This window comes from Hypanus sabinus, chromosome 13, assembly GCF_030144855.1.
Source record: "Hypanus sabinus isolate sHypSab1 chromosome 13, sHypSab1.hap1, whole genome shotgun sequence".
In the NCBI taxonomy this organism is placed as follows: domain Eukaryota; kingdom Metazoa; phylum Chordata; class Chondrichthyes; order Myliobatiformes; family Dasyatidae; genus Hypanus; species Hypanus sabinus.
The window spans coordinates 41644348-41668043 of NC_082718.1; the positions used below are offsets into that span (position 1 = coordinate 41644348).

The window sequence follows — 23696 nt, forward strand, 5'->3', positions numbered from 1 at the left end:
ATATTGCATCATCTCTTGTAAACGGTTTATCTGTCTTTGTATGCTGTAGAAACGAATCGGCTTTGTTTTATTTATTTATTATTATTATTATTTTAATATCACTTAATGTTCTTTTTTTTACAATTTCTTAGTAATTTCTTCCTCAGAACTTTAACAGTCCTTTGGTTCTTTTATTTTTCTCTTTCATGAATGCCATGTTCTTTGGAAGCTTGTTTAAACCAAGTTAGTGGTCTTTTAGGCTTCCTCCAGGTGAATAGGAGTTCACTTTTTGAATAATAAGAATTATATATTACCACAGGGGGCATCAGGATTTTAGAGGTCATTAGGTGGGGCATGGCCAAAAAAAGGTTGGGAATGTTACGAAACCCCGTAACTGGGTCACTTACCAGCAAAGATAGAGAGGTCCGTTGAAGTCTGATGGTACTATTTTTAAAAGTATTTATTGAAAAAGGGGCACAAAAGTAAGATTAATGCAAACATACAGATAATATACGTCGTCAATACTAAATCTAAAAGCGCGGGTATAATAATGTAACACTTACCCAACAGGCTGGTACATGTCTAGGGGAAAAGGAGATCCAGCCACACACCAATCCCACCTCCCGTACACGCAGGTGCTGTGAGAATCGAGTTTATGCCTCGCACCCGCCCACAGTATCAAACCCACAACAAATACCGTTATGAAATACACGTTAAAGAGTTTAATAAAATTAAAAGAGTATTAGGCAATACAATATATATATGCAAGGGGAAAAAACAAAAAGGCGCCAACTTATCAAAGTTCAGTCAGTTTAGTGCACATCCTTGGAGTTCAAACATCGAACCATTCGACCCCTCGTCGCTTGCCTCCGACCTCCATGTCTTTGCACCTAGGACCACGCCCAGTGGTCTTCCAAGCAGTGCAGCGCACGTCCACCTTCCTCGACGTCTTCCTCCCGGCTCTCTACCAAAAGCCTGCGAAAAACCCCTCCCCCAAGTTCCCAGCCTCACCAGACAAAATAACATTCCCCATTGGTTAACAAATGAATACAATTACCACTTCAACAAGTATAAAGCAAAACAACTGCGAGAGAAACACTTATCCGTCAAAGAAGCATTCCTACTCTTAACAAACCAAAAAACCCATTTTGAGTAACATACACAGGACATTGTACAATAATAACCAATAAGAAAGAGCTCTATTGTTGTCTAGGGGATAATATATTGTCCGATGGAAATATAAAAGTCACTGTTCGTTCAAGCTGCAGCGTTTTGGGTTTAAGAGAGAGGCGGGTTAAACTTGCCCACGTTTTTTATGATGCCAATCCTTGGAGTCGGTGGGGGGGGGGGAGAGTTGGTTTCCCCGTTGTTAGCTAAAAGCCGTTTTCCGTGGAACAAGCCACCAGTTCCAGGCAATGGAACTGAACGCACGTGGCCTCCTTCCAATGGCTTCGCTTCCGCTATTACCGGATCGCTAGCGTTTCTTCTGGTGCGTCTGAGGGGCTGTTCCCACAGACTCTTTTATCTTGACTCACAGGGTCGCAGATGTCAATTAGGTTGGGGGTGATGCAATCCCTCCCTCAACCAGCCCACTTTGCCTGAGGGCTTCCACGTAGTACAGTCTTCAATCCACAAATTCACCTTCTGGAGACAATGGCCATGTCCCGTAGCTTTATATTGCCGTGGGAACAAGACATTCTGCACGTCTCTCTCTCATTTCCTGGGTTTCCTGACTCAACCCAATAGTGATCTTGCGATTCTCACAAAGGAGGGGGCTGCAGGCGTAACAGGAACCACTGGTTTAAGGTAAGTTAAGCAAATGGGAAAAGCTGTGGCAAATGAAGTATTCTTGGGAAATTTAAAGTTGTCCAAATATGTAGAGAAAATCAAAAGCATATAATAGGTTATTCCAGAATATAGCAGGGTTGTTCCTGTGAACTATTTGTAATGCAAACAGTTAGCGTCAGTAATTAAATCCCAAACTGAGTGGCCAAACAGCAAAAGATACCTGCAGTCCACAAGCAGCCTGTAAATCCAGAACACCAATCTACAAAAAGCTTATTCATATGTACAAACTGTCTATAAATCGGGTGTTCACAACCTGTATCAAAATGATATGAGATTGCAGAACTCTGAGATACAAAGTGAACTAATGCATGATTTGATGAAGTGGAGCAAATAGTTAGCAAAGATAACAATGTTGTTTATTGCTTGGGGAATTGAATACAAAACTAGGAAGGTACAGGCTGCCCTGATTTTGTCTGCGCCAGAAAATATACAGAAATTGCTATACCTCCACAATATTGAGAAAAATGTTACCAAATGCACATCAAACTGATACAAAATAAAACAATTATTATAGGTGGAAGGTGTCATTCATTGTAAGGCATTGAACTTTTTGAATGTAAAAATATTCTGCGTGTTAGTTTTTATGTAATAAGTTGGATGGTGGTAACCCATAAGTTGGATGGTGGTAACCCAGAGACACCCTGTAATGATTCATTTACTTAGAGCATGAGTAAGACTTCAATTTTCTTTGTGCTATTATTTTTCTTATTCAAGGAAGGATGTACAGTAAACACTAGGAAGCAGTTCAGAGAAGTTATACTAGATATTTTATGTGAAATTTTAAGAATGAAATGTGACATTGAAACAAAAGTATTTAAGCACCAACCTTTTTGTGATATCCCCATGGAATATGATGTTGAATTCCATAGTATAATTGACATAGCTTGCAAAGTATTTAACACTGCTTGTTCTGAGATGCTCTGCTCTCTTATGTTGTCATTATTTCTTGAGTACTTTAAAATTTACTGCTTCGTTGGATGCAAGAAATTTCTGTATGGTAGCATAGTAGTTTGCATGAGGCTATTACAGATCAGAGTGTCCGAGTTCAATTCTGGCATGCTCTGTAAGACAATTGGTACGTTCTTCCCATGTGAGCATGGTGCTTTCCTCCCACAGTCCAACAACATACTGGTTAAGAAGTTAATTTGTTATTGCAAATTCTCCTGTGATTAGCCTGGGGTTAAATAGGACAAGTTACTGGTTGGTGTGGCTCATTGGGCCAGAAAGGGCTGTTCTGTTCTGCACTGTATCTCTAAATAAATAAATGAAATAAGCTCTGCAGTTTTGTGCTCAGAATATTTTTCTTGCAAAGAATGCAGGTAGAGGCAGCAAGTAGCCATTCAGCTTGCATTGCTATCTAGCATAAATTCTAAGTCAATAGAATTTTGATTAAAATGTTAAGAAACACTCAGTTTCCTTTCTCTAAGAATAAGTGGAAATGTGTATTGATTTTTCTTCCTTTAGGATAGTCACACAGACATCTTGTATGCTTTCTGGAACTCTGTTACTGAAATGCTGACACTGAAATTCCAGCAAGCTACAAATGGTAAGTTTTGCTTTGAATTTTATACATTGCAGCATCCTTGTATAAATACTGAAGAATTAAATAAATTGAGTATATTAATGATTGTCATGTTATTATTACTTCTATCAGTCTGACTAATAAGTCATCCTGGGTTGTGTAGTCAGGTTTTGACTGTAACTTTGAATGTAAACCTTAGTACTCTGCTTTGAATAATATTTCAGTTGAGTTGAAGTGATAGTAATGTGGGTTAAAGCCTGGTAATCTGACATGACCCAGCTTTGTGAGTTTGGTTCTGGATGGGTTTGAAAAACTACTAAATTCTTATGCTAGCTCCTTAAGTATGAATGCAGTAATCTCTGGACTTAGTAATATGTTATTGCTTGTTAGGCACCCTTTTGGTCCGACAGTGTTGTTTTGTGTAGGTACAGTGTTGGGCCAAGGTCTTGGAGAGGGATGGATGGCACATACAAAAAAAGTATTGTTGGATTCGTATGATTAAGCTAGGTAGTAGACTTGCAAAACAAATTAATATAATCATTGACTCTGGAAATAAACAATATTCACATAACCATATTTGGATATATATTTTAAATAAGTTTGCAAATTAATTTGTTAATTCTAATCAAAGTACAAGTGAATTGTGAAAGAATAACTGTAGTTTTAATCTTGCTTACAGCAACACAAATAACTCAAATGTACATATTAGGTCAAGTAAAATTGCAAGTCTGTGGTAAAATGAAACAATGATTTTTGAGTACTTCAATGCATATAGATACACATTACACATGTGCACAGTACTAGGCATGTGGAAAGTACAGGTAATTACATCTAAAGACATTAGTCCAATGTTAATTAACATTGTTAAACACTATGATTTTAATCTGACTCTTTTAGTGTTTGGGACAAAATATTAAGAAGCAATTAAATACTGTATGAAAGGAATAATAGTTCCTATCTAGCTTTCTATTTGCTGATTCATCTTGGTTACCTTTTTCAACTTTTGAGGTTTCTAACAATATGCATTGGGCTCATCATGGAATTCTGTATAAAGCAACAAAGAAAATTGAACTAAAAAGTAATTGATCAAAACTGAATTACATAAGAATTAATCTTTGAACCTTAATTTGGATAGAAATTTTCTAATTCCTGATGCATTCAAAGTTTTCTAGAGTTATCCTGCTTCAAGGAATCAAACTCCAAAGTGCTCTTCAGTAGTGCCAGTTTAAATTGGCTCCTGGAAAAGAATAGTCTCAGTTCTTTCATCATTTGTATTTTCTGTATGTTAGATTGTGTGTGTGTGTAGATTTTTAAAGTGGTGAGTTTATAGCTTTACATATTGAAATACTTGTGGAAGCTTTTCTCTTAGTTTTCTGCTACTGTTGTTAACCCTCAAATTTATTCAAATTAAATCATTCTAGTTCATTTCATAAAATGAAGTGAGGATACCTGATTAAAAAAACATTCAGTAAAATTAAAATCGATATTTCAGTTTATGGAATGGTATAATGAGAGACTTTAATGAAAGTCGTTCTGCATCCCCGTAGTTTCCTCATGGTCTGTGCTGCCAGCTGGCTTCAGCATACCTTGATCTCCTCATCCAAATCATTGATAAAGATTCTGAACAGCTGAGACCCCATTTGCCATCAATTCATTTGCCATCTAATTCTAACAAGAGCTGATTGCCTGCCAAGAATATGCAAATTTTGTAATCACTTTGTACTTTATTTCCTATTTTTACTCTATTTGCCAATTCTACTTTATTCACTATACAAAGTCATACAACATTGTAAATGCTACCCAATTAAAGCATCCACCTTTGAAGATACCAAGGTTTGTACATATTTATGTAAAGCAAAAAAATAAAATTCCTGATGTTTGTTAGAGAATATAATTTGGAAATGCGATTAAAAATATAGCAAATAATATGAAAATGTGGAAAAAGTTAATTGGCTACCCCAGAGAATTGTTGATTAGGTCAGAAAGAAATTTTCAAATCCAAGCTTTAGAATCTAGGAGATAAATTATTTTATTCTCAAGAACAGTCTATAGATAAATGCTGGCAATACAGTGGTGAGATAATCTATACCTCTCTAAAGTGGAAAATAGCTGGTGGTATTGATTAGCTTTATGGATGTAAAGCTATCTTTTTCAGCATCTACATTTCTGAAGCAAGCATTTGAAGGAGAATACCCAAAGTTGTTGCGGTTATATAATGACTTGTGGAAACGTTTGCAGCAGTACAACCACAGTATACAAAGTAGTGTAACTACAGGAGGCTTTTCTGACTTGCCTCCTGAATTCCCACTGGAGGATGAAGATGCACAAGATATATTTATGTTGAAGAAGCAGGATTATGAGTAAGTTGTGTTTTAGTTTATTATCTCTGACATTTATGATGTTGGTTCAATTCTAGTCACTTGTGCACTTTTATGTTAACCTCTGCACCATGGTGGCCATTTGTATCTCTTTCTGTTTAATAATCTAGAATCCAGGAGTGTTTTGTCTGCCAAGATATGGTGAATAGAGTAACTTTGTGCTTAAGGGTTGCAGCTTAAGGCTGATTTAAACTTCTGCGTAGGCTATGCCATTGTGACCATTTATACTTGTGCGTCTGCATCGCTCTACAATTCATCACCAAAACACTAGTTGGCGGTGGGATTTCTATGCCACTGTGTTGAGTGAGTTTCTTTGTGTACTTCAAACGATGGCAACTGAAACTGAGCGCATCATGTTGGAGTTGGAGCTAATAAATGTTGAACAAGAATTACTTTTATTGAAATTACTGTAACACAGAAAAGAGAAGACGTCGGAGGAGATGGTATGTACGACCATTGAATGGATTGAGGCAGAAGGAGGGTGAATTTTCTGTGCTTGTACGACCACTGAGAGACATGGACGAGGAAATGCATTTCAAATATTTTCGGATTAAGTTTTCTAATTCATGTTTGTTCTCATCTTGTAATATATTGTATCACAGCTGCAAAAAGCTAATTTTCATGGCATTTATACCCTGTGTGCCTATAACAACAATACACAAATTTGAACTTGATTGAAAAATGTATCTTGAGGAGGAATGGTACACTGCGTTCATTGTTCATTTTGATTTATTGCTAGACAATTATTGCATTTTCAAGTATGTAATGCTTAAATTGTTGAGCTCACCTTGAGATACGGGCAAACTTTGTGATGTTGGCTTAGTTATGGCAACAAAAAAATACAATACATTGGGGACGAAATGTTTTATCTGCTGAATTTTCCACACTTCAGCCAATATTCCTCGATTTGCACAGAAATAACAGCTGAACTTCCACGGATCTCCTGTATTTAGCTCTATTTTAAGCAAATTTTCTTGGCTTCTGAGTTTAAACACCTTTAGTTTCATGTTTATAATAATTTCTACATTGATTTTTAAAAAATCTGATTTTAATTATTTAAATCAATTTTAATAGTCTTTAAATGTCAGTTATTTAAATATTAACTGCTTGAGAGGCACCTTCAAACATTACAAGGTGGAGGCCTCACTGGTATGCTGATCCTACTTACCATTAGACTGGGCTCCCAGGCATAAATGGTAAGATCAGACCTCAATATTCAGTGCAGGTGAATCTGGTCACGTGAGGACTTTAGTGAGCAGGCTGTATTCAAGAAGTTCTGATCAAATATTTTCAATTAATGTAATTGCTGTGGAAGTTATTATACTAATGATAATTCTAACCATTTCCTCAGTCCTGAAAAGTCCTTGAAAGATTCTCTACAATTCTATGAATCTGCCTACCTCTCGAAGTCATTATCACGTCTGTTTGATCCAATCAACCTTGTCTTTCCTCCTGGGGGACGTAATCCTCCTTCAGATGATGAACTTGATGGCATCATTAAAACAATTACAAGGTAGGGCATTTTGTAAAATAAAGTATGCATGAACTAATTAACTTTTTTTATTACTTATCATTATAAATTACAGAATTCCATTTGCATTCCTTCAGCAGTTTGTTTCGACTGATTACTAAGAAAACATGAAAAGATTAAATGCCATGTTATCCATTACAATGGCATATATAAGTTGGCCTGCACATCAAAGTTTGATAATTTTTTTTCCCTTCACTCTTATTTAATATTATGGGTACCTACAAATCACTTGCTTGAAGTCAATTTCTTTTGGAATTATATAATTAAAAATAAATCAGAGCTCACTGGCCAAGTGCCCAGTAAGAATGGCACATAATGTGTTCAATTCTCATTGTTTTTATAGTTCAGTGAAATTGAATTTACAATTATCTGAGACTTTATTTAATCACAAATGTATTCCTGTTTTCTACAACAATGAATCGGAGCTTAAATGTAAAACTGTGATTTAAAAAAAAAATTCTTAAGGTGTAGAATTGAAGTAGAAGCAATGCTGACTTTCAAAAGTTTTATTTGTTTCTTTAAAAAGATAGTTTTAACTGTTATAGTTATCAAAAGTTTGTCATCTGTATATTACCTGACCATGTTGAATGCTAATGAATTTGCTGTATTTCATGTGCATTTTCTGTTTTTGTTTCAGGATATGAATGTTAATATCTATATAATTACAAAAGAGCTGCTCATTTAATCTTGTATTTATTTTGCTATACATGCTTAAATTACATTTTGATGGGTTTTAATAGCATCTTAATCAGAATATCAATTAAGAATTTTTCTTTGAGCATTGAAAACTTGTGAGCTTCATTGAAAACCGTTGTGAATCAGAATCAAAATTTTAAAGGTGGTGCAAATTTCCCTGGAGGCAATGATCTCATATACCTTAGCTTTCAAATATTTCAGTTATCTTTCTCTCTTTTGCCCGTTACACCATTGGCATTTCATGTAGCAAAGAAGGACCAACATCTCTGGCAGTGTTCAGGGCTTTCTTCATTGTGTCAATACCTTCCATAGAGAGGTTATAACTTCTGTTAATTATTAAATGGAACTACAAATATGTCCACAAGATGCTGTTTAGTTATACCTGGTGTTAAGCTAAGTAGTTGATTTCTAAATTTTAATTGCTGCCGAAGAGTTGTCATCTTAACAGGTATAAGGTACAAGCTGGAGGAACATTTTGTAGCTTGAGCTGAATTCAGTACATTCTGTGTATTGGGGCATATTGAAGCATTATTTAAAAAAACTTCCTTTCTTATATACTGAACTATACTTCACATATTAATAAATCAGCCCAATCATTTTTGCTTATTTTCAGTTCCTTAACTTGAGGTTTGAATGCATAATATTTTTTGCTGCAGAATTCCTTCCACTTTAAGGCTTGCACTATTTCCATAAAATATCAAAGATAAAATGTCATCTGCAGATTTTACCAACAGGTGGGATTTTTCCACATCTCTGCTGCAGAGTATTTTGCACCCCATTTTTCTGCCCCATCTTTAACTGCATGCCTGAATTTCTATTTAAACCTTGAGCAAGTACATCATTTGCTCCCTGACAAATTCCATTAAAGCTGTAGAAAATTAGAATATGATCATGAAGAAAAGCTGAGAATTGTAATTGGTGTGAAAAGTTTTATTCATCATATTGCAACTGACTTTAAGTCAGCACAAATTGGTAAGGATTTTTTGGGTCTCTATCTCAGAAGGACATTTGATTAGAAGTAATTAATTGCTCTGTATTCAAGAGGAATTCACAGTTGATTTATTCTAAGATCAGAATGTGACACTCAGGTTGGACAATGATGAAGCACAAATTTAAGTATGAGTCTCACATGCAATAAACAAAAATTTGGACTTTTGCTTGGTTCCTTGGGTTTTCTTTGGAATTAGTAATGGATTTAGCTACAGAATGGAATGAAGATGTGGAACATTTTGGGAGTAAAGACACTTACACTCCATGTCCTTGTGCCAAAGATGAGATGCAGAAAACTTGAGAGCTAGCTAATATTGTTCCTTTAATCAAAGAAAAAGCAGGGATAGGCCAGGTTATCACAGTCTAGCAAACCTTAGCATCAGTGGTAGGAAATTCCCAAGCTATATGATTTAAGTACGTTTGGGAAAAGCAGAGCCTAATTAGAGATAGGCAGCAATGCACACAAAATGTTGGAGGAACTCAATTGACCAGCCACATCTATGGAAAAAGAGTGAACAATCAGTGTTTTGGGCCAAGACCCTTCATCTGGACTGGAGGAAAAAAATGAGCGGTCAGAGTAAGAAGGTGGGGAGAGGGGAGGAAGAAATACAAGGTAGTAGGTGATAGGTGAAAGCAGAGGAGAGTGAGGGCTGAAATGAAGTAGGGGGCGGTGAATGGAGAAGGGGGGCAATACTGGAAGCCTTTCCTTCCCCATTCATTACCATTTCCTTCACTCACCTTATCAAACTTCCAGTAATGCCCCCTCCTCCACCATTCCCCAGTCCCATTTCTCACTCTCACCTTATCTCCTTACCTGTTGATCACCTCCTTCTGGTGCTCATCCACCTTTCCTTTTCCACAGCCTTCTGTCCTTTCCTATCAGATTCCCCCTTCTCCTGCCCTTTGTCTTTCATCAGTCGACTTCCCAGCTCTTTACTTCACCCCTCCCCAGTTTCACCTATCACCTATTACCTTGTATTTCTTCCTCCCCTCCCCCCTTCTTACTCTGACTTCTCATCTTTTTTCTCCGATCCTGATGAAGAGTCTTGGCCCGAAACATCAACTGTTTACATTTTTACATAGATGCTGCCTGGCCTGCTGAGTTACTCCAGCATTTTGTGTGTGTCACTTGGATTTTCAGCATCTGCAGATTTGCTTGTGATTAGAGGTAGCCATCATGATTTTGTACAGAGAAGTCTTGCATCACAAATTTCATTTTTTTTTTTGGGAAGATGACTAAGATGATTGAAAGCAGGATGGTATTGTATCTGCCTTAAATCTTCTCTACTGGCCAATGATGTGGGACCTTGTCAAAGCCCATCACATCATAGGTTGGTCCAGAAGATGTAAGGAACATGAGATCCAAAGTACACCTGCTGTTTGCATCTAAAATTGTCTTGGTGATAGGAGGAAGAAGGTCGTAGTGGAAAGATGCTTTTCTGATTGGATGTCTGTGACTAGTGGTGTATCGGAGGGATTTGTGCTTGGACCTTTGGCGATTATATATTAATGTATTGAATGTCAATGTAGGAGATCTGATTAGTAAGTTTGTAGAGGAAATGAAAATTGGTGGTAAGGTTATGCAAGATCTTTTAGCAGAATATAGACCATGAGACATAGGAACAGAATTAAGTCATTTGGCCTATCTCACCTGCTCTGCCATTCAATCATGGCTGATCCTTTCCCCCACTTCTTCAGCCCCACTTTAATTTAATCCCACCAAGTATGAGGTGATGTATTTTGGGAAGTCAAATAGGAATAGGACATTTCCAATAAATGGTAAGGCACTAAGGAATATCGGCAAACAGAGGGATATTGGGGTTCAAATCCGTAGTAGAACACAGGTATGTAGAGCAGTGAAGATGGCATATGGCATGCTTTGCTTGATTAATTTGTGCATAGAGTATGAAACTTATAATGTTGTGTTGCAACTTTATAAAACACTGGTTAAGCCACAATCAGAATATTCTGTGCAGTTCTGGTTTCCAGTTGATTGGAAGGATGTGTTTGCAATGAAGTGTGTGCATAGGCAGTTCAGCAGGATATTGCCTGGATTAGAGTGCTGGTTTAATGGCAGATTGGATTGACATATCAAAACCAGAGGACACAAGTTTAAGATGAGAGGAAGAAATCTTAAAGGGGATCCGAAGAAAATATTTTCTACACCAAGTGGTTAATATCCGGATGACTTCCAGAGGAGGTGCTGGAGTTGGATACCATCATGATGTTATAGAGCCATTTAGCCAGGCACTTGGATAAGCCACGAATAGAAAGATACATTTCTAAAGCAGGCAAATAGGATTTGTGTAGCTGAGCTGAAAGGTTGATGTGGATGTGGTGGACTGAATAACATGTTTCTGTACTTTACAGGCCATGACAAATTTGCAGGCAAATTTTGTGCATGGATGAGCTAAAGATAAATCATTTCAAGATGCCTTTTGGAATATGTTTCGTATGCATGTTCCTTCAGGTTGTGATAATAAAAGTATTTTTAGAAAGTGAGCCTTCATTAAAACACATTTAAAAATGTAAAATGATGCTTTTAATTTAAAATTAACTTTAAATTTATTACTGTTTTTGACATATATTAATCCCTCTGTTTTCAGTGAATTTAATGTGGCTTCTGTTGATGCAAATCTGAGCCTGGCTGTTGCAAAGAATGTTGCTAAAACCATTCATTTATTTGGCGTGAAATCAGAACAGCTAGTAAGTATGGTATAGATCTATTTCCAGGGTTGTTCCTGTATTACAAAATTATCAAAGGCTGTAAAGCGCTTAATGGACTGAAAAAATGATAGACTACAATATTGTTTCTAAAGCATCATGTTATTTGGTTTTAATTCACCAAATTCCTAGTCATCTTCAGCATTTCCATTGCTGTAAGCAGAGCTCACTTTCAAAAATCTGGTCATTGGGATTGAATAACAGGGCAGTGATGCATGTCATTTGTGCCTCATATTGAACCAGGTGTTCCTTTTATTCATTTGTGACATTGAGCCTTTGCTAGCGAAGTTGAGATGTGGTATATGTTTATAATTCCCTCTTGAACCAAGATCACTACAGAGGACAGGTAATAGTCACCCTTATTTGTACATCAGTAATCTCAAAGAAACAAGGTTAAGATATTACCTTCTTTATGGACTTTTTTTTAATGACAGTCTGAAGATTAATCATCATCCTTACCTATAGCAGATTTTAATTCTTTTTAAATACTGCTTTGGTTGGATTTAAGCTTGTGATTTTTGATCAGTAGTCTGGACATTTGGTTAAATACTAGCTTGACCATTATGCCACTGTATTTTTTGATCCAGCATCCAGTTTATCCTAGGGACAAACAGCCTACTATTGGGGGGTGGGGGGCAGGGGGGGGGAAAGGTTACATTTATAGATGTGCTATATCATGATTTTCTGATCAATTTTTAATTTATTATTTTTGGTTTTTTTTATATTTTCTGGACAGAATAAAGGAGGTTAAACATTGACATCGTGTCCAGTAGTCTTCACAGGATTGTTGCCCTTAGTTTGTCTATGAAGGGGAGAAAACACAAAATTGTTATTTTTTTCTACTTGTATTTCTTGATGTTTGTGCGGATGACATAGCTTCACATTATGGATAATCTAGGAAAGCAAAACCACCTGTAACTATGGCCACTGGGTATCTAGAGTAGGACTGCAAAATGGAATACAAAATACAGTGGCATACTGGTCACATTACTGTATTTATATTTTATTTTATTTAGAGATGCAGCACAGATCAGCCCTTCTAACCAATGAGCCACACAGCCCATTAACCCACCTGTTTATTCCTTGATTAATCACAGGACAATTTACAATGACTAATTCACCTACTGAGCTGGTACATCTTTGGACTGTGGAAGGAAACCAGACTATTGACCAGAAATCACAAGTTTGAATCCTACCAAAGCAGCGTAAAAGAGATAAAGAGGAAGAGTTGTCTGCATAAATGTATTTGAAATTGTGTTCAATTTAATTTCTTAACAGCTGTCTACTCAGGGAGATGCAAGTCAAGTGATTGGGCCTCTAACAGAAGGACAGAGAAGGAATGTAGCAGTGGTGAATTCATTATACAAATTGCATCAGTCAGTGCTGAAGGTAAGTGTTATATATTGTTGAGTGTGAAATCTGTTTTTGTTTACTTTTTTTTAATAGTGAAGAAGAAATATCTCTGGCATGTTCTTCAGCAGATGGAAAAGATTTTTGGTAAAATAACATTTACCAGCATGTATATTCCTTAATTTTCACCACTTTTCATAATCTTTCAGATAAATTAATGAATAGTTTGAAATACTGTTTTTTTTAACATTTGCACAAAAGCCAAACAAACCTCTCTCCTAACACCATCACTTCACCCAAGTCTGATTTTGCTATTGTTTAAAAAGACATGCATATTTCTTTCCACTGTCCTGTTCCTAACATGGATTCCTGCCTCAAGCTTCAAAATTCAAGGAGGATTCCAGCACTGTTGTGAAGCATTGCATGGTGGGAAAATGGAAAATCCCTTATTAAAAGGGTCATTAAAGGAGCTTATGAAGTTTTACTCTTTAAGCCAAAACATTTTCAGGACATGGGGATTAAAAGGTGACCACACCTGACATACTGTGAGGAGTTTAAGGCCCTACATGTTGAACTGAATGGAGCATAGACTTTGGGCTGATTTAATAAAATAGATTATGTATGCCATGGATTTGAGGGCAATTGAGAAGTATTTTTATGCAAATAAGGGTGAGAACCTGAAGCTGATGCTCTTAAGAGGGGTGAAAAAATGTATTTGGAAATAAGCTTAAAATTCTTTAAGGTACAAAGGTAAAAACTGGGACCTAGACTAGGGCTTAATGTTCAGCACTTGAGCTCTGTCATAGCAAGTGATTACCAGGACGAAGAAAACTTTTAAAGAACATTCTCAAAACCTGTTTGAAAAGATATTAGATCTTCATTGACGCATGGTCCATTGCTGGTCCAAGAACACACAATGGGTAAAGAGGTATGTAGAAAGCCACTGAGCACTTGCATTTTTCTGGACCGGCAGTGAAGACCATATGGTTGGGAGAGTGCTAAAATTTATTCAGTCCATCCACCACCTTTAACCTCTATCTATGGTTCCTGCACACAACTCCTCAGTTAAGTTTGATTTCACAGAACTGTAGTGGAAGCAACTGATCCAAAAGACTGGCTAAAAAGAAGTGGAAAAAAGCATAGGGTCCCTTTACTTGAACTTTTCAATGTCTGTGAACTGGTTCAAGGGGCTTCATGAATATTCCTGTGTTACTTTGAGGCAAAAGCTATGCTTGTTTTCTAGACCTAGCTGAGTGGAGAAAAAAAGGCAAAACTCTGCCATTTTAACTTGCTTAATGATTAACTTTGTGAAAGGGTTATCAAAGATATATTATTTCCTTCATTAGTCTTCCACTGCAACACATGACATTATCAAACAGTGAGAACACAACTAAGTTTTAAGAATTTTGCTTATAGTTATTCTATGACAGTCACATAATCTAGTGTCTGTTGATGGCATAAATATTTAACTACGAGTGATCAGTCATTCAAGATGTTACATTTTCATCTGTGATGCATGTGAAGTACTTTGGGCGCTGTAAAATTTAGGAAAATTTTTGGGAAAACATTTGGGAAAATTTAGCTATAAGAAGTAGAGTAAAATTGTAAAGATGACTGAAATTTCAAACACCAAGTTATGAACAATGCAGAGAAACTAACTTTCATTGGAGAAAAGGAAGTTGAGAGATGATTTTAGATTTCCACAAGATGTTCTACATACCATGAGTATATCTGTTGTTTGCTTTTTCAGATGCTGTCTACCCTGAGCTCTTTCCCTTCAGCTGTTGAACAAACAGTTAGAACAGCACTGGAGGTAAATTGGTTCTGTTGTTAGTATTCTACCTTCTCTATTCATAGAAATGGCCATTTAAAAAAAATTCCTGCTCATCAGGACCTTTGAATGAAAACGAAGTCTTTGTTATTGCCATGATGCAGTATTAAATTTCCATTCACATGGATTATCAGTGGTTTGTACTGTCTTTTTCAGTATAACCACTGAGGTCAATTTGAAAATTCTCCAGAGAAACCCTGCATAAATATTAGCACTTTTAATGTTATAAAATGTCCCTGGCCATTTAACAGTATTGCTTTGGACAAATCTAGTATGTAATGAAACAAGTTAATGAGCATAGTCAAGTTCATCTCAATGGAGGAGATCTACACTGCAGGTGAAGGTTATAACTTTTGAGAGGATGACTATGATGTTTGTTTAGATGGGAAATGTAAACCTCAAGGTTACTGTTTCAATCCTGAGAAACCATCTGAAGCAGAGCTGGATGGTTTGCAACCATGGTGTTGTTTTTGACACTGAATCTCATTTTCATTCCTTCACTTGTTCCAATACTGCAAAGGCATAACCACTTGGCTGTATTGCAGTCCTGGTACATCTGCTGCTGAAACCCACATTTTAATGTATTACCTTTCATTTCAACAACTCTGTTGCTTTCCTGACCAGACTCATCTACCACAGTTTGTTAACCCATATTCATCCAAACCTCTACTGCCCAATTTTAACTTGCTGCGATCTTTTCCCTCAGTTGCAGCTGGTTTTGCCAACTTATACTGGCTCCTACTCTGACAATATCTCAATTTTAAAATCTTCACCGTCGTTTCTAAGACTGCTGTAGTCTCATCAACCTCACCCTCTGCAGTAAATTGCCATCTTCCCATGACACCTTCAAGTGAAGCATCATTTTGCCTCTGTCTTTCTTTGCTTCACCTTGAATCCGACCTCTTGCAATTTCCTGAGTGGCTCCACCAGTGGGAGCTAAGGCATCAACTGCCTTGACCCTAAACTGTAGAATTCTCTTCACAAAATTCTCCAAATTGTAATCTCCTCTCAGATTTACTTTAAAACCCTCCTCAACTGCATCAAACTAGGCCTTCAAAGTAAAAAAGCCGTGTAAGATTAGTTAAACGTTGTTTTCACTAAACAAATTACTGCTGACCTTCCTTTCTTTGTCTATGATTAACACATGCAAATTAATTTTGTGCTGTACAATAAGCAGTGTTATACTGCTGTAAATGTATCACTCAGTGTTCTAAATTAACAATTTAAACAAAACATATGTTTTAAATGTTACCTGTTATGATACTGACTAGATTTAAATTTCAACTTTTTCTTAGACAATTCAAACTCTCATGGGATGTGCAATACAGCCACTGCTAAATTCTGTGGAAGATTCAGTTGAAGCCATTATCATCACAATGCACCAAGAAGATTTTGCAGGGTATTTATTACAGATTTTAAAATTTCACAATCAATTTAATATTTGATTCCTCTCGATTCAAGGTATGGTTTTTTCCTCCTTTGTAGAAAATCCCACCTTTTAATTCCTTAGGAGTTTGCAAAGATTCGGTATGTCAAAATTTGACAAAGTTCTATAGATGTGTGGTGGAGAGTATATTGACTGGCTAGATCACAGTTTGGTATGGAAACACATATGCTCTTGAATGGAAAATCCTACAAAAACTAGTGAATATGGCCCAGTCCATCATGGGTAAAGCCCTCCCTGTCATTGAGCACATCTACACAAAATGTTGTCACAGGAAAGCAGAATCCGTCATTGAGGGGCCCCACCATCCAGGACATGCTCTCTTCTTGCTGTTGCCAATAGGAAGAAGTTACAGGAACCTCAGGACTTACTACCAGGTTCAGAAACAGTTATTACCCCTCAACCATCAAGCTCTTGAACCAAAGGATACAACTTCACTCATCCCATCATTGAAATGTTCCCACAACCAATGGACTTACTTTCAGGGACTCATCATCTCATGTTCTCAATATTTATTGCTTATGTATCTATTATTATTATTGTTCCTTTCTTTTTGTATATGCACAGCTTGTCTTTTGCATTCTGGTTGAATGCCTAAGTTGGTGCAGTCTCTCACTGATTCTGTTATGATTATTCTATTATGGATTTATTGAGTATGCCCATAAGAAAATGAATCTTAGGGTTACATATGGTGACAGATATATACTCTGATATTAAATTTACTTTGAACTTCATCGCAATGGTTTTACACAATTTTATACCCAGTTGTAGGTTTTAAACCTACATACCACAACTGCTCACCTGACAAGTACAGATGCATAATTCATTATTCAGCTTTTGACAATATTATAGTTAAGGTGTTCCTGCTTAGTGGCTATAAACATGTAGTTCCAGATAGATTCGAGTAATGGTGGAGCCCCATGTATGCCCTTGGGACAACTGTTTTGTACATGATCGTAGGGTGCTGCAGAGAATTGTTGATACAGTACATTGGGAAAACCAGCCTCTTCTCACTGGACTCTGTCTATACTTCTCACTTCTTCAGTAAAGCAGCCAGGATAATCAAAAACCACACCCACCCTCGACATTCTCTCTTCTCCCCTCTTCCACCAGGCAGAAGATACAAAATCGAGGCTTAAGGACAGCTTTCACCCCACTGTTATGAGACTATTAAATAGTTCCGGAGTATGAGATATGGACTTTTGACCTAACAATGTACTCTGTAATGTTCTTCAGCCTTATTCTTTGCTTGCACTGCAATTTCTGTGTGGCTGTTATGCTTTATTCTGAAATGTTATTGTTCTGCCGTGTTCTACCTCAATCTATTGGGTAATTGTAACTGAATGAACAGTAGGCAAGACAAGCTTTTTACTGTATCTCAGTACATGTGACAATAATAACTAATTCCAATTGTCTTTTGCCAACTGAAGCCCAGCAATACTAACACCAAACTGACTCAGTTCATCAACAATCTTTTTTGGTTGGTCTGGTTATTTTCTATCAAAATATGTTCACAATTTCCATCCCTACAGTGCCCTAATTCTTCTTTCTTACATCAACAGTGAACTCCTTGAAACTTGCTTAAACATAGAAAAAATTGTTTGGCTTCCCTTCTCCATGATGTAAAATGATAAGAGACATTGGAAGGATCTGAAAATAAATTAGAATCATATATCCCTTGACAGATTCTAGCATTCTAAAGTATTTCACTGCCAGTGATGTACTTGTGATGCTTGGCTCAGCCCTTATGAAAATGAGAGATGGAGCTGGAAAGAACACAGCATGAGGGCTTGGCAATAATGTTGTTGAAGGGTCAAATGATGTAGCTGAGGAAACTTTGATTGGAGCTAAAAAAAAACCCAGCCTTCCTAAGAAGATCTCAAACATGGGAGATACAGAATAACAATCAGTGGCCCTACTACCAACTCAAAAAGACAATGCGCATTAACAGTAGTGTGTCAGTGGGGGAATGGGTTGTGGAACATTAAATGAGAACTCAATGATACTAATTAGTAAACTTGTGTGACAAAAAATATGTGAATTGAGTGAGGTTTGTATAAAATGGGGGTCTTTATAGCAAAATGCATTTGAACTTTACAAAGTACTATTAAAATACTTTGATTCTATTTAATAGGTGTGAGGTTGTCTATTTTAGTTCCGGGAAAATAATGGAAATGAAGATATGTCTTGCATTAATTTGTACAGGTCCTTGTCTGGGAAGCCAGAGGTGCCATGCTCTCTTTACATGAAAGAATTGCAAGGTTTCATATCACGAGTCATGAGTGACTACTTTAAAAATTTTGAATGTGTGGATTTCATATATGACAGTACAGAAAATATTGCACAGAGGAGTATTCAACTATTTATTCGTAATGCAAGTTTACTGAGACCTCTTGGTGAGGGAGGTAAAATGAGACTGGCTGCCGACTTTGCACAGGTAAGAACTAACAACCATTGTTGCTTTTGTTTCCTCCATCTTGATTTATATTTTGAAATCTGAAAATTAAAGAAGTGTTTCAATGTAAGAAATGCAAAGTTAAAGAAGTAGTAGTTCAAACAAGTAGCATCTCCAGTGTTTCTTCAACAATGTCTCCATTCTCTTTCTGAAATGTTATTCACTATCTCCCATTCTGATAGCCTTTGTATTTGCCAGATGGAACTCCACTAAAATGGCCACAAGCAAGGTGGTCCATTGCCTGTGTGATGTCTACACGGCTCAGATCTTCCTGAAAAATTTCATTTCTTTTTCTTTTATCCTTTTCTTTGCAACTGTAACAGGTCTAATGTGTGTTCTTTCTTTCAATTTCACGTTATTGTCTAGACCACCAAACAAAACTTATTTGTGATTTTCATATGATCCTTTCATTATGAAGAGTAAATAAAGATTGTGCTATCACTGAGCTGAAATCACCTGTCTGCAAAAATGGCCATGACGTTGTTTTGCAACTTCAGATTGCCCTTTCATATTTAAGTCTATTACACACTGAAATCATACTTTGAGAACAGCACTGAATCTTTCTGCAGAATACTATTTAACCCTCTAGTTTAGCAACTTCAGACTTTAGTTCCATCATACTTTCAGATATTTTTCTGTCTTTTTATATTTTTTCTGGGTTATTTTCTTTACAGTCAAAATATTTTTAGTTACATGCTTTGCCAAAAAAAGAACTGCTTGTATTTTTCTAGGACATTTTGCACCTCTTAAGTTCCAAAACACTTGTGGTTGTTAGAAACATGGTAGCCAAACTGGTTGCACAGAGCACCCATCAATGTGATGTGGAAATCCTGATTTATTTTAGCATATAGATGGAAGAATGAAGGGTATTGAGGATAGGTTTTCTTGCTCATGTTGTTCACCTAAGAACAGAAGGGATCTTAATTTAACTGCTATGATAGAAAAGGAAATTGTAAACCACAAAATTGTTCTGTGCTCTTAGTAACTATAATTTAACATAATTTTCTGCACTCTTACAGAAATTTTACCTTTTTAAAATGAACTTGAGTGTGTCTCTTTCCATTCATTTTCAGCCTCTACTTTCATAACTTGTTTTGTAGTTTTAATTTTTTTTTGAGTCAATGGTACCCTACATTAAGGGAAGTAATGCAATTGTGAAATAGTTGTGCTATTTGGAAACAGAAAATAATTCATAATTCAGTGCATTTCTGCATTTTAATTTGTTTATCTTTTCATCTCTTCCTCATTTTTGCTTCTTGTGGGTTATTATCGTATTCTAATGATGTACTAGTCAATCTCACTTATCCATTTTCATTTCTTTGATTTATTTGACATATTTTAAACTAACGTTTAACTTCCTTCATGGACTTGGTCATGACATTCACGAATTTAAAACAAAAATCTAAGTCTGAAAGATTTCCATCAGCGTAATGCTATGGATTAAGCATAGCATTTTCAGCATGTAATCTATGCTGGCAGTTGAAAAGGAAAGTTACTTTATTGGATACCACGACTTTCCACTTGTGATGGTAAACTAAGGGTATATTAAAGAATGGAGCATTTATTAGCCAATTAAGTTTGCCATTATATATGAGATCTTGCTGTGCATACAGGCTTTTGCTTTCCCAAATGTGGGAATCACCCTATTTCAAGTTAATCATGTACACTTTGAAGCATTTGAGAAACATGACAAGGTTTAATATGGATACTTCGCAGGAGAGCTTGCGTTCAGAATGTAAATCTAGGATATTACAAGGGGAATTTTCTGAAAAATTTAGAGATAGACTCTTAAAAATGAAATAAGATTTAGAATTTTGTTCAATGTAATCATTTTTATCAATAATTTTTATATCTGACCAGTAATGCTTATCTTAAAAAAAAAAGTGTATTGTGAAGTTTTGGTTAAAGAAATTTTCAGACGTCTCTAGAATTTTCCAGTTGTCAGAGTACATAAAATTTTAGTTTTTAAATTTAAAGTTTAATTTGATACTTTCTGTAAATGTTACATTTTTTTATGTCATTTAATCTTTTAAAAGTCCAGTTTGATAATGTATGATATCTGTTCGATAAAAGTAAGGTGTTACTTTATTTGGTAAGTTATATTAGAAGTTGTTGTCTTACAATATTACAGATGGAATTAGCTGTGGCACCACTTTGCAGAAGAGTATCTGATCTAGGAAAATCATACCGATTATTAAGGTCATTCAGGTTAGTTACTTTCACATAAAGAATTTTGGATGAGACTTAAATCATTGATAAAGTGCATCAATTATAATAATTTTTCTTGATCTGTGATACTCCCAATTTTTCACTTGTATTTTATAACCTGAGTAATTTTTTTGATAGTCTTTGCAAACAACAGTATATGTAGTTTTTATTTTGTAAAGGGATTTAAATTCTAAAACTACTTTTTGTGCTGATGGAGAGATTAGAAATTAGCTAGAATAGTGCTAAGAATATTAGCCATAAAACAGCATGTGTGCTATATGTTTTTTTTTAAGAATTCAGAGAGTGGGATGGATTTTCAGTGAGGTCCAATTATTTCTTGAGAAACTATAGAATATATGACTTTAAAACAATTTCAGTTTCTCTGGTTAACAGTAAAATAAACTGCATGTATAATCAATGAATGTTCTGGGATAAGACATATGGACTAGGTTATGAAGTAAATCGAGATTTTTTTTTTCAATAAGACATGAATCAATATCCTGAGCACGTGACAAAGCTAGTGGCAGTACATCCAGAGAGCAAGCAATGGCAGATTGTAAGGAATTAAGATTATTGAATTTAAACAAAAGTGATTCCTGACAGAATATTTGTTGTTAAGTTTTTTCCCCCCTTTCTTCAGTTTAACAGAAGGTTGATGAAGTTTTTGAAAGTGTAGAGGGTTGTTGTAGGTTGCAACAGGACATTGACAGGATGCAGAGCTAGGCTGAGAAGTGACATAAGGAGTTAATTCCATTAAAGTGTGAGGTGATTTATTTTGGAAGGTCGAATTTGAAGACACAGTACAGGGTTAATGGCAGGATCCTTCACAGTGTGAAGGAACACGGTGATCCATGTCCATAGATCCCTCAAAGTTGTTGCAAGCTGATGAGGTTGTTAAGAAGACGTATGGCGTATTGGCCTTCATTACTTGAGGGATTGAGGTCAAGAGCCACGAGGTAATGTTGCATCTCTATAAAACCCTAATTAGACCACACTCAGAAGACTGGGTTTAATTCTAGTTGTCTCATTCTAGAAAGGATGTGGAAGCTTTAGAAAAGGTGCAGAGCAGGTTTACCAGGATGCTGCCTGGACTAGAGGGCATGTCTTATGAAGAGCTAGGGATTTTCTGTTTGGAGCAAAGGAGAATGTGAGGTGTTTAAGATGATGAGGCATAGATAGTGAGGATACCCAGAGACTTTTCTCCCCCAGGGCAGAAATAGCTAATACAACGGGTCATAATTTTAAGATGACTGGAGGAAAATATAGGAGAAATATCAGAGTTAAGTTATTTACACAGGGAGTAGTGGGTGCATGGAATGCCCTGCCAGGGGTGATGGTAGAGGTAGATACATTTAAGAAACTCTCAGCTAGCCACATGGATGGTAGAAAAATGGAGGAAAGGATTATGTAGGATTTTCAAAGTTCAAAGTAAATTTATTGTCAACGTACATGTATGTCACTGTATACAACCCCGAGATTCGATTTCTTATGGCCATTCTCAATAAACCTATAGAATAATAACAGAATTAATAAAAATCCGCACCAAATTGGGCGTTCAACCAGTGCACAAAAGGTAACAAACTGTGCAAGTACAAAAAGAAAGAAATAATAATAAATCAATAAGCATTAAATGTTGAGAACATGAGATAAAGAGTCCTTGAAAGTGAGTCTATTGCTTAGATTATATTGATCTTAAAGCAAGTTAAAAGGTCAACATATCTTAATCTACTTAGAGTAGGTAAAAGATAGGTCCTGTACTGTGCTGCATTCTAGAATGATATATGCATGGCAAGATCCCTTGGTAAAAATGACTAGATAATCAATGTTCAATGGATGTTTAAAAATTGACCTAGGCAGCAATAAAAATATTTTTGTGGAAATATTATTAAGGTAACTCTTGCATGTATATAGAAGGAAAGATTTTGTTTGAAACGGCATTCAAAAAGCAGTACTTCCTTAGTATTACACGAAAGTACCAGCTTTGTTAATTTGTACAAGTCACTATAGTGAGACTAGTATTCATAACTTCTGCATTCAAAGCCAAATGAGCTGCAAGTGACAACTATCGAATTGTGAGGTGGCACATAATAAAGCAAAAATTAGAGGATTGGGAACTTTTAAAAAGCAACAGCTAAAAATAATTAAGAAGGTAAAGATGGAATACTGAAGTAAGCTAGCCAGATTAAAGAGGATACCAAAAGTTTCTTCAGATACTTAAAATGTAAAAGAGAGGCAGAAGTGGGTATCAGACCGCTGGAAATAATGCTGGAGAGGTAGTAATGGGGACACTGAAATGGCAGATAAACTGAACAAGTATTTTACATCAGTCTTCACTGTGGAAGACAATAGCAGTATGGTGGAAGTTCCATGTGTCAGGGGTCATGAAGTGTGTTAAGTTATCATACCTAGAGAGAAGGCTCTTGGGAAACTGAAAGGTCTGAAGGTAGATAAGTCACTTGGACCAGATGATGTACACCCTAGGATTCTGAAAGAGGTGACTGAAGAGATCATAGAGGCATTAAGAATAAGTTTTCAAGAATCATTAGATTCTGGAATAGTTCCAAAAAACTGGAAAATTGCAAATGTCATTCCACTCTTCAAGAAGGGAGAGAGGCAGAAGAAAGGAAGCATTAGGCCAATTAGTCTGAGCTCAGTGGTTGGGAAGATGTTGGAATTGGTTATTAAGGATGAGGTCTTGGGGTACTTAGAGGCACATGATAAGAATAGGCCATAGTCAGCA

At 36.2% G+C, this 23696-nt stretch overlaps 1 protein-coding gene across 1 annotated transcript in view; it reads left to right on the forward strand.

Moving 5' to 3' along the window:
* The window catches only part of cog5 (component of oligomeric golgi complex 5), a 117838-nt gene that overhangs the window by 84566 nt on the left and 9576 nt on the right, over positions 1–23696 (forward strand). Inside the window, exons 11-19 of the mRNA XM_059987491.1 lie at positions 3292–3373; positions 5505–5709; positions 7079–7240; positions 11551–11650; positions 12947–13057; positions 14769–14831; positions 16145–16248; positions 18499–18730; positions 20880–20956. Coding sequence (XP_059843474.1) covers positions 3292–3373; positions 5505–5709; positions 7079–7240; positions 11551–11650; positions 12947–13057; positions 14769–14831; positions 16145–16248; positions 18499–18730; positions 20880–20956 — 1136 coding nt within the window. The remainder of the gene's footprint in view (positions 1–3291; positions 3374–5504; positions 5710–7078; positions 7241–11550; positions 11651–12946; positions 13058–14768; positions 14832–16144; positions 16249–18498; positions 18731–20879; positions 20957–23696) is intronic.